The sequence below is a fragment of the Glycine max genome, chromosome 10 (genome assembly GCF_000004515.6).
Source record: "Glycine max cultivar Williams 82 chromosome 10, Glycine_max_v4.0, whole genome shotgun sequence".
Classification (NCBI taxonomy): domain Eukaryota; kingdom Viridiplantae; phylum Streptophyta; class Magnoliopsida; order Fabales; family Fabaceae; genus Glycine; species Glycine max.
The window spans coordinates 9459209-9471007 of NC_038246.2; the positions used below are offsets into that span (position 1 = coordinate 9459209).

At 35.7% G+C, this 11799-nt stretch overlaps 2 protein-coding genes across 3 annotated transcripts; one reads left to right on the plus strand and one right to left on the minus strand.

Annotated features, from left to right (window-relative positions):
- The first annotated feature begins 494 nt into the window (after positions 1-494).
- LOC106794740 (uncharacterized) lies at positions 495-1676 on the plus strand. The gene is made up of 2 exons (XM_041006163.1): positions 495-981; positions 1663-1676. The coding sequence occupies exons 1-2, from the start codon at positions 495-497 to the stop codon at positions 1674-1676; spliced, it is 501 nt and encodes a 166-aa protein (XP_040862097.1).
- A 2394-nt stretch (positions 1677-4070) lies between these two features.
- On the minus strand, positions 4071-8148 carry LOC102668415 (uncharacterized). 2 transcript variants are annotated; one of them, XR_005886800.1, is made up of 11 exons: positions 7343-8148; positions 6976-7239; positions 6343-6878; positions 5987-6194; positions 5649-5902; positions 5399-5566; positions 5222-5326; positions 5051-5123; positions 4864-4959; positions 4279-4786; positions 4071-4161 (listed from the first exon to the last, which is right to left on the minus strand). XR_005886800.1 is itself a non-coding variant. In XM_041006052.1 (10 exons), the coding sequence occupies exons 1-10, from the start codon at positions 7508-7510 to the stop codon at positions 4685-4687; spliced, it is 1974 nt and encodes a 657-aa protein (XP_040861986.1). In that variant the 5' UTR covers positions 7511-8148; the 3' UTR covers positions 4078-4684. The 2 variants fall into 2 exon arrangements, 1 of the variants encoding a protein (XP_040861986.1); XM_041006052.1 differs by having other exon boundaries at positions 4078-4786.
- Positions 8149-11799: the final 3651 nt, after the last annotated feature.

Consider the following 11799-nt stretch of genomic DNA (forward strand, 5'->3'; position numbering starts at 1 on the left):
TAGACAGGTTGACCAAATCTACTCACTTCATCCCAATAAACATCAGATATTCTTTAGAGAGGTTGACTAGCTTGTATGTCAGTGAGATAGTTAGACTACACGGTGTTCCTTCTAGCATAGTTTCTGATAGAGATCCCAGATTTACCTCTAGATTTTGGGAGAGTCTTCATAAAGCCTTGGGGACCAAGCTTAGGTTGAAATCTGCTTACCACCCACAGACTGACGGTCAAACCGAGCGCACCATCCAATCCTTAGAGGACCTCTTGAGAGCCTGTGTGTTAGAGCAGAGGGGTAGTTGGGATAGTTTCTTACCCTTGATAGAGTTTACCTACAACAATAGTTTTCACTCCAGTATAGGTATGGCGCCTTACAAGGCATTGTATGGTAGAAGATGTAGGACACCTCTATGTTGGGTAGATTCCAGTGAGAGCATTGCCTTAGGACCTGAGGTAGTTCAGTAGACCACAGAAAAGGTCAAGTTGATCCAAGAAAGGATGAGAGCAACCCAAAATAGGCAGAAGAGCTACTATGATAAGAGAAGAAAGGATCTTGAATTTGCTATAGGTGATCATGTATTTCTAAGAGTCACTCCGTGGACTGGGGTTGGTAGGGCGTTGAAGTCCCGTAAGCTCACACCTAGATTCATTGGTCCCTTTGAAATTCTAAAGCGTGTCGGCCCAGTTGCGTATCAGGTGGCTTTGCCATCATCTCTCTCAAATCTCCATAGTGTCTTCCATATCTCTCAACTCAGAAAATATGTCCATGATCCGTCGCACGTGATCGAGTTGGACAATGTCCAAGTGAAAGAGAATTTGACATATGAAACACAACCACTGAGGATCGACGATCGTATGGTTAAGCAGCTAAAGGGGAAAGAGATTCCCTTGGTCAAAGTAGTATGGGAAAGTGCTTCGGGCGAGGATGCCACCTGGAAACTAGAGGGTCAGATGCGTGATGCATATCCTACCTTATTCGATACTAGTAAGTTTCGGGGACGAAACTTTTTTTTTAGGGGGGTGGAATTGTAACAGCCGTAATTGTTAATAAATAAATAATACAATAATAAGTTAATAAGTAAATAAATAAATAAATAAAATATAATTAGGTCATAAATCTCCACTATATAAACCAAATGTTAACCTAGAGCAGCTTTTACAAAACAGAGCAACCAGAGGAGGAGCTCTAGAGAGCACCAGAGACGCCACCATTACTAACAGAGAACATTTAAGCGACTACCTCGAGGTAAGGGATGAGTTACTCACGCTTGGGAATTAGAATGAACATGTGTAGGGATCCCTAGAGGGTCAATTTTTGGGTTATTTTGGGGTGTTTATCAATTTAATTATGTTTTCATGTTTAATCACGGATTAAGTGTGTTTGATGAACCAATTGGTGTTCTGTTGCGAGTTTGTTGTAGGATTGATGTGTTCCTGTGTTAGGTGTGTACCTTAGGAATTAGAATTCTTTATAACTAGCATAAAAATTGTGTGGTGGTGATTTTGTTTATACTAGATATGTTGGCCTTTCAATCTTGTTCTTTTTATTTATTTTTTTCACACCGCAGTGTATACGTGTACATATATATTGATACTGTTTTCTTTTTACAAACTTTATATTTTATTTCACGTGGGTGATTTCTTGTCATGAAATTCATATGTGTAGGGATTGTTGGATAATTGAATTGGCTAAAATCATTTAAAGAAATTAACTAAAGTTGTATTCACATTGTAATTAGGCATTTTCTTGATGTTGGTAACTTAGTTGAAATATATTTAGAATATAGGTATACATGTTGTTCATAGAAATCAATATGAGTATATATATTTTATTGTTATATATAATTTGTATTTACTTAATGATATATTTGATATTATTGTGATTATTTTATATTAATATATATTTAATACTTTTTATATGCTATATATATATATATATATATATATATATATATATATATATATATATATATATATATTGAATATAATATACTTATATCTATATTTTATGTGTATTTTATAGCTATTTGTTTATAAGCCTTGAAGTTAAATATTGTATGTTATTATTATTATGATACATTGTTATTTAATTGTTGAGTCACAACTACAAAAAGAAGCTTCTACATCGGTTGAAAACCGGTATCTACGACGGGCCCCACACCGTCTTTGTTCCAGATGTCGTTGTATGTCGACAACAACGACATCGGTCATCATAGGACCCGTCTTTGTAATGCAAGAATACAACGTCAGTGGCTATAAAAGAACAGACGTTATAAAAAAGGATTCAACGACGCACATATTAGACAACCCGTCGTTGTTTTGGTCCATTTCAACGTCGGGTTCGCAAGACCCGTCGTTGTTTTGTTTCCTGTCAACATCGGTGGCGGGCGCACCACGTCGTTGTTTTGGTCCATTTCAACGTCGGGTTCACAAGACCCGTCGTTGTTTTGTTTCCTGTCAACATCGGTGGCGGGCTCACCACCGACGTTGTTTGGTAGTATGTCAACGTCGGTGGTGTGTACACCGTCATTGTTGTTTGAGGTTTCAACGACGGTGGCTGGAGCACCCGTCGTTGTTGGTAAATAAGGCTATAAAGACGGGTTTTCATAAGGACCGTCGTTGAAGTATTTTGCCTGCTCACAAAATTTGGGTTATACCATTCAAATTTAAAAAAAAAAGCTACATTTATATACAGCAAACATATATAAATACATTTAAAGGATAAATAACACAATCATGCATGAACCAAAAGAAAAGGGATATCGACGGTGACACTCACAGTGAGAATGTTATAGGTGGTTCAAAGTTCATCAAAGCCTTTCATGCATGCATTGTTTATATATATGAAAATAAAACAAAACCAGATAGGGTATATATATATATAATTACCACTCGAGCCTATAAGCAAAGGGAGCAATGGACACAGTAGCAAAGAGTTGTCGATAAGCAACAACGACAAGAGGGCTCATTCCAGATTCTATTGCAAGCATTTAAGTAATGTTCATCACTGCATAGACCAATTGCACAAGAACCAATTGCAAGTAGACCGGCACCCATATTAATTGTCTCTTTCTCACCCCTCAGTCTTAATTAGACCGGCACCCATATTAATTGCCCATATTAAAGCATTTAAGTGTTGTATGTGATGAATGAAATGCATGAGAGTGATGAAGTAACTTATAACTAGTTGATTCCAGTCATGTGCATGTCAACAAAATTTAATGATGCTTCTGATAGAAAACAAGGCAGCAAGTAGGGTTCACCGCGAATATTGAGAAGATAGATAGAACATACCTATATACAACTGCGTTGAACCATTGCTATTCATAGAAATTGTTACTAGTCTTCTGTGTTGGGCCAAAGATCAAATTTGCATCCTTTCAGGCCAAGCAGAATTTAACCTTCGTGCAAAATCTTCCACTTCCCTACAAGAAAAGAAACAAAGTCATCAAATGCAACATAAAAGACAAAACAAAAAAATAAACCACTCAACAATTAGCTGAGAAGATTATCCTCTTTCATAGGTTATATTTTGATATCACCATTCCAGAAGTTGTCAACTAAAATTAAATAAATGAATGAACTAGTACATAAGACAAATGCAACACGCTCAACACTGAAGTCAATTAAGCAAGACTCCTCTTGATTAATAATATTTTACATCTTATGCAATCAATGAAACATGCACTAAACCAGTCAGGAAGATTCTGCATTTCATCAAATGACGATATTAATTGCATGCAGCATTCAAAATATGAGAATTTCACCCAACTGCTTTAGCACTAATTACCTGAGCATGTGACAAACTCCTCAAGAACTGTCTTTAATCATATTTTTCATCCCCTGGTCCCCTTCCCTTGGAATCCCTGCAATCTCTTTAATCATAATAATGATAATATCAACCAAAATATTATTAGACTGAAAAAATGACACTAACAGTTGATATAATGTATGCCTAGCTGATCAATTCAACAATTCATGTAAGCCTAGCTAATCAAATTTTATAACTAGAACATTTTTCAGTTTCATGTATTAAGTTATAGTTCATGAATCCACAAACAAGGAGGAAACACACCTCTTCAATGCTTGTGCTGCTAGTCACTTTGCTGCTACTGAACTTTAGGAGCGGAATCAAAGCAAAAGCAAGGTCAAATGATAATATCATCTGCTCAAATGATAAAATCACTTATTATGGTAGATAATCCACATGTTGAATAACTAGTCTTCAACCCAAATTTAGGTATATAATAAACAAACAACAACAAAAGATTATCTCAATTACCTTCAAAATAACACTTGAGGCAGATTCAACCAAAATCTCCAGCCCCAAGGTAGCCATCAGTCATGCAAAAACAATGATACCCTGCACAGGAAATCTTATTAGTTATTAGCATGTACCTCTACCAAGCAACCATCCAATGACTGTGGACACTTCATTTGTTCACTTAACTGCTGCAGTGGCAAGCTTGGTGGTACTATAGCTGCACTAAATTGTTGCTGTGGTAATCAAATGCAGATGCAATGCAGTAGAAGGGGGTAAAGACAATATATTACTACAATTATATGAAATTGAGTAGGTAATACTAAGAATAGAATATTAGTAGCATGACCGAAAATAAAATAGCCGCTGTGTCAAATAACATAACAATTGTCTCAAATACAGGGAAAAAAATACTCCAACGCCATCATTAGCCGTTTTGACTTATTGCTGTCTTTAAAAAAAATGTTGCCCATTTCTTTCGAATTGTGGTGATGATGCCGATGTCCAACGGTGTGTCATTAGCAAACCACTGCAAGTATTCATAATTGTAAGTTAGTACTGCAAATATAAAAATTCAGTTCCAATTGTATTGAAGTTTATGCATACCATGGACCAATCACTCTTTATGTCGCTGGCTATGATGTTCCAGATCCAATGCATTATGTAATATCCACATTCATAACAGCCGGTTTGAACGTGACTCTACATATGGAAAACATTTGAACATCGTATACATTACATAAGTTCATGACTTAACTAGACAACACTAACACATGGTACATAGCTGACTTACCTTTACTTCAATCCACTTTGGTGCAACTGCCTTAGTTTCAGGAGACAAGGTCTTCTTCAATTTTGTCATTACACTGCTTTTAAAAAACCACATCAACGCATATACAACAAAATGTCAATCAATAATGACCACTAAAGAAGGCTTGCAAAAAGTTATATGGTATGAGATAACCTATTAATTGTAGCTTTGATATGCATATCAGGTTTCCTACGCAAAGAACAGAACCAAACAACAACATGTTGCCTAGGACACAAAATTATGAGTTGCCAATGTTCCCTGCATGTCATTCACATTAGATACGTATACACCCAAACATCATTTGAAGTATGTTTGTTAAATAGCACTTACTGATGGAAGTAAGGTCCAATGTACACCTCTCGGTCAGATTCCTTAAGCCATCTTTCAAGATATTGTTCGCATTCGCTGCGTCTATCCTTTGAACAAACCAACGACTGTGGCTCAAGGAATGCATACATGAAACCTTGACTGAATATCTGACTCCACTCATGAATATACCTATTCACATGATTTGAAAGTATTGTAGTGGATCATGATATTGAATGAATGAGGAATGAGTTATATGAAGGAATTCACTTACATTAACCATAATTGTATGACAGATATGTTCAGACTTTTGTCTCCTGCTATTATTTCAATAACATCTGAATATGTGATGAATATCGATGTAGATGCATCTTCAATTCCAAGAAATCTCCCATCAAAGGTGATTTGAAGTGGCTTGTCGTAAAGATCGAAACTGTACTTCATCAATTCACGCAACGGATCATCTGCGTTCACATTAGCCGGCTTCGGCACATGTGCATCCTCGTTGTGTGGAATACGTTGTGGATGCTACATGGTTAATGAAAGTGGGTGAGTATTTGTACTGTAATCTATGAATGTTTTACTTTACGTATGTCAAATGAAACATGTTACCTCATCTAATACAGCTTTCACAAGGTGTGTGGGCCAAGCTACAAATGTATTGACGGCCTGCTTCACATATTGTATTTCTGAGGTGGCATAGGGGACCTCAGCCTCAGGATCAATAACTGTTTCTACACTTACCCTGACAACATCATCTGCATATGCCACTGTGTGTATGATTGAATCCCCCTCCATTATTTTCCCCATGGCCACCAACCTTAAATGAACCATAAACAAAGCTTTTTTTAGTGCATATAAAACAAAAACTAAACCATGAACAAAACACAAACCAAACCCAACAATTACAGCTGCAAGAAAAAACAAAACTCCGATTCAATTGTAAGTAAGGTAATATTTCTACAAACCTTTGTGTACCATCGTTACGCTGCACAAACAGTCCCATCAATGGTATGGCATCAGCATCCTGTTCTTGTGAAGCCTGCGCATTGGTAACAGCATTACTTCCCTGTGTGCTGACACGCGCACCTAGTTGTTGTATGTCCGGCTGAATTTGGAGTGCCTCTTGGGATCCTTTATTTGACAACTCTTTTTTAATAGCCTCTTTCAATGCATTGGTCATTATTTCCAAGCTCCTTCTATTTTCCTCTTCTAGCTGAGTCCTCAATTCTTCCTTAATTTGAGTCCTCAATTCTTCCCTAATCTGGCCAGTCATGTCTTCCCTAAGCCTTGCAACAACTTCATCTAGTTGTTGTTGGCTGATGGACGTGGACGAGCTGCTGCATGTCCTTGATGCCCTTCCGTAGTACTGAGTAATAGTGACACCTGAGCCTGCTGCCCGAACGCGACCCCCATGGTCAGGTCGTCCAATGGCAGTGTTCAGTATGTCTTGCCGACCATGGGGTACAAACGAACCCTGCGTTACCTGCTCTTCTAAGGAGTCCTACACAAAACAAGTGACAGAAAAATACACAACGTGCAGTCATTTTCATTACAAAATACTTAAACATATGAACATTGCAACATATTGGTGAACTTACTATTTTATCTGCAATTTCCTGTGCAGAGTCAGATGTCATATTGCCAACAGCCCTGGTCCGAGCAACCTTCCACTTAACATGCCTTTTTATTGGGGATGGGGGTTCATCAACACTTGCTGGATTTTCACTCAACAATGCTTCCTCTTGTATCCTTTTTCGTTTCTGGTCTAACAATTTCTTCTCAAGCAAATCATATCCCCCACGTGAAAGTACGTGAGGGCAGTCGTTGTGTTTTTGAATTGATTGTGCTCGTTTCCTAATACCCTGTAATGTGACATACATAATTGTGGAGATTTTTTTGAAATTAAAATAATCAAATTGGCAAAAAAATATTCATTTGAAGTTACCATAAACAGATTCAACTAACCTCCCAGTTAGGTGTCAGGCGGGTTTCTTCAAATTGTTTCCACGCTTCAGGATCTAGTCCATATTTTGTCACAACATCCTGTGTTTGTTGACCTTCAGTCTTAGCAAACACAAATTTGCTAGTCAATGTGGACTTAAATTGCCGCCATCTCGTCGCTACTGTTGACATAACCTTCGTCTTCACCTTCGTAGCTTCTGCGATATCAAACTTTGCCTACATAACCAGGTGTCAAAATTTGTGGAAAAAGGCAGCCAAATGTATATCATTATACAATACTAGCAATCAACAATTTAATGACAATGTTCTGCCATAATACCCCAAGTAAAGCAAAAGCATCCAATCAGCATATAATGTAAGTTTACCATGCAGTCACAGCCATCAAATTTAATATCCAAATTGAACAAATAATAAATGAAAAAAAATATTGTGACACTCACTAATAACAGTTATTGCCTTAAAGTATGAATTCCTAGAAAAACTTCTTTTCATGGTTTGTTAAGAACATGCTTCAGCCTTCGCACAATTTGAGTTTTTATCAATGATGTTATTGATAATTCTTAAGTAATTTGAAATCATTACTAAAACATTGATTTCTCATGTTTTCTGTACAGTAGTTAAAACAACAGAGTAATAATCAAAACTTATGGCATACGCAGATTATTCACTAATAAAACAAAAGAAAAGTCGGTGCAGGTGATTAGTGAATTCATCTTCCAACTATGCAGATAGTATTTGCTGTTTTCCAAAATTTGGGTGCTAGAATTTCATGGTTCAATCACAAATTACCTTTATGCTGATGTTGTTATCACAAATTACCAACTATGCATTATAATTAATTTGTGGACATCATACCACCTATTTAACACCTAACATCTAATTAAATAATTAGATACATGGTTAAAAAATATAAATATAATAAACTATATGATGTGATAGAAGAAGAAACAAAATATAGTCAAAGTGTTTAAAATAGAAGAATACCTACCTTTTATTACAAATTTAATAAAATATGAAGAGGTATTTATCTCTCACAAGGCGACAAAAAAGGTCTGAATGTATGCTGTAAGAGGTATTTACGTTTGGTGCCTAATTATCTCCGAAGAAACATGTCTTAAATTAATTCAAAATCTTAGGTAAAATAAGCCAAGAAATTGACACATAAAAAAACCAAAAGCTGCTAATAGAATTGCAAAAAAAAGGACCAGTAGTGCTAGTATTGAAAATTTGATTTCAGCTATGTACAAACAGGTTATTCAACCAAGAAGCAATGTGCCCTTCAATCCAAAAACTTCCTAAAAATGAATTTGAAATCCACAAATAATGCACTAACAACAAATCTACACATTTTGCAAGCAAGGAAAGTTCACAAGCCTAGGCATCATGACTCCAATCAAATGTCTCAGCAATTAACTTCAAACCAGATAAGCTTAGTAGCAACAGAATTAAAATTCTTTGAATTCGAAGCAGAAACCCCATCCTGTTTCGAAGTAGTCTCACTTTGACCTAAAATGTGGAATATCTTCCACTCCCAAACCTGCTGGAGCTACCAGATACTTGTTCAGCTGAATTAGAACTATGTTCCGTCCCATCAACATCTCTAACAAATTCAGGCTCCTTAGTGGTAACCATGAAGTCCATCAAGTTGCGGCTGAACCCCAAATCAGAATACACCCTCAAGGCATCCTAGATATGAAAATAGATACTACTAGATATAGCAGTGGCAGAACATTAAAAAAACTGATATATTGAATAATATCACAATAAAGCACCCATATATATGTTCATATCCTCTACTGTCAAATCAGACAAAGAACTCATATGACTGTGGCTCATTCCTTATGCAGTAGCCATAAAGCCAAATGAAAACAAGCTAAGACTAAGGCCTAATGATTTAAAAAAATAATACATTAAAGTACATGCTTCCTTTACTTATTTTGACAGTCTCATGCTATCATATATAAACATATTATGTATAAACATAATATTTTGACAGTCTCATGCTTCCTTCATTTTTTATTTTCCATTCAGCTACACGTGTTTTATTTTTGTATCCTTATACAAATTAAAGGAATTGTAATTAAAAATGTATGTGCCTGGTAAAATAATTGTTGCAATGGCATGTTGAAGAGTTATACAGTATCAGAGGCAAAGAAGTTAACATAGACAATCAAAGGCTTGAGAAGGGAGATTATAGTGAAGTCAAATGAATCACTGCAGCCCAGGTCTAATTCTAATTCTTAATTATGTCAGGGAGATTATAGTGAAGTCAAAGGAATCACTGCAGCACATGTTAAAAATTGTTATTATAAATTTATTAATATTTATAAAATTAAGTTAAAATTTAAAATGATACGTATCATAATTTGTGATTAGCAAGTACTTTATATTATCAGTAGATCACCTTTAAATTCATATTTATATTTAAAAAACGACCTAAGTAGATTAACAAAATTAGATATTGAAGTAAAATTGTAATTAAAAAAATACCACATAATTTAAAAGTTACATTTTAAATTACTTGTTTAGCTGTTATTCCTTATGGTTCGAGTAATAATAACGATAACAATTCAGCCTGAATTGTTTCAGATTAATTTTCTTTTTTGCAAAAAACAAATACGGGAACGAGCAACAATTTGAAGGTTGTACATTCAGGAACTAAAGAATTCAAAATAGCTAGTAATAAGAGGGATTTGTTTTTGGAATTTTCTGAGCACCAATAGCGGGTACGCTAGAAGCTTGCACTTGAGGAGGGAAGCATATTGGCAGCTAATGAACAACTTTCTTAACTATTTGCCGTTCAGATTTGACTGTTTCTTTTGGTAATATGTAAATATAAATAGTATAAGGCTATGGCTTATGGACATGGTCTTTTTGACCCCTAACAATCTTAGAAGTCAATATAGACCATGTTTTTACGCCATAGCTTATACTATTGTGATGTACATATTAACAAGAAGAACCAGGAAAGTCTGAAGGACAAGTAGTTAAGAAAGTTGTTCATTATCTGCAAACATCCTTCCCTCCTCAAGTGCAAGCTTCTAGCGTACCCGCTATTGGTGCTCAGAAAATCCCAAAAACAAATCCCTCTTATTACTAGCTATTTTGAATTCTTTAGTTCCTGAATGTACAACTTTCAAATTGTTGTTCGTTCCCCTCTTTGTTTTATGCAAAAAATGAAATCAATATCAAACAAAACATGCATACAATTGTCATCGTTATTGCTACTTGAACATAAGGAATACCATCTAAAGAAGTACTTCAAAACGTTTATTTATTTTTTTGGTATTTTTTGAATTACAATTTGACTTCAATATCTAATTTTTTAATGTACTTAGGTGGAGGATGTTGACGAAGAGAACGAGAAGGAAGAAAGTAATTTAAAGAAGATTAAGGAAGTGTCACATTTTTTTTTCCTCAGCAAGGAAGTGTCACATGAATGCTCGTTGGTGAACAAGCATAAGGCCATTTGGATGACAGAGCCTTAGGAGATCACAAAGGAGGAGTATTATGCTTTCTACAAGATTGACTCCAATGACTGGAAGAGCATTTGCCTGTGAAGCACTTCTCAGGTGAGGGACACTTATGCCTGTAAGCCTATCCTCTTTGTTCGTAAGAGGGCACCTTTTGACAAGTTGACACAAGGAAGAAGCCTAACAATATTAAGCTTGGTGTGATTTAAACAAGGAAATAACTTAAGACTTGCAATTGTAACTTACCTCTTCATCTCTTTTATGTTAAAGTTGTTGACATTGTGCATGGCACAATAAACAAGGAAATAATTGCTGCCTGCTCGTACAAAGATGCTGCTTCCAAGGATTCTGCAGATGATTTTGTGATGTCCCCACCACAAACTGGTAGACATGAATTTTTAGCATGCTAAAAATTGTCCTACCCCACCCCAGCAACTGCAAGATTTAAGTTCTATTGGAACAGTAAATACAGGGCTGAAAACTGTAAATAAGACTGATAAACTTCTGCACCCTATGAAGATTTTAGTTTCTAACATTCTGTTCAATACTAAATTTCATATACCAGAAGTTAGGTTTGACTAATCTTTCTGGATTCTATATGGTGAGGATGACCAAGTAACTGTTAAATCAATCAGCAAGCAACTCCATGATGTGGTGTGGACTCGAGCTTAGATAAGACACTAGAGTTGTATACATGAATATGTTGTATGTTTCTATTGCAGGTAGAGACACCTGAAAATTTGAAGTTTGTGTTCTCAAACAATATCAATGACCTTTGAAATATTGTATAGAAAGTAGAAATAATAAAACAAGGATTTGTTTCTTTGCTGACCCAAATAATGTCTTCGAAGAGGCCAAAGAAGTCTTGTTTGGGAAATATTTTAGGAAGGCCCTTTCAATAATTGTTATTTGATTAATTTCATGTTTGTTCTCTAAGTTCTCTTATACCATTTGAAGGCGGGCAGTGGCCTAAATTGTGGAGGATTA

Coding starts and splice junctions, on each gene's coding strand:
- LOC102668415 (XM_041006052.1), bottom strand. CDS start 7,510: ATGTCAACAGTAGCGACGAGATGGCGGCAATTTAAGTCCACATTGACT. Junction 7,240..7,342: donor GCCTGACACCTAACTGGGAG/GTTAGTTGAATC, acceptor GTCACATTACAG/GGTATTAGGAAACGAGCACA. Junction 4,787..4,863: donor TAAAGAGTGATTGGTCCATG/GTATGCATAAAC, acceptor GAATACTTGCAG/TGGTTTGCTAATGACACACC.
- LOC106794740 (XM_041006163.1), top strand. CDS start 495: ATGAGAGCAACCCAAAATAGGCAGAAGAGCTACTATGATAAGAGAAGA.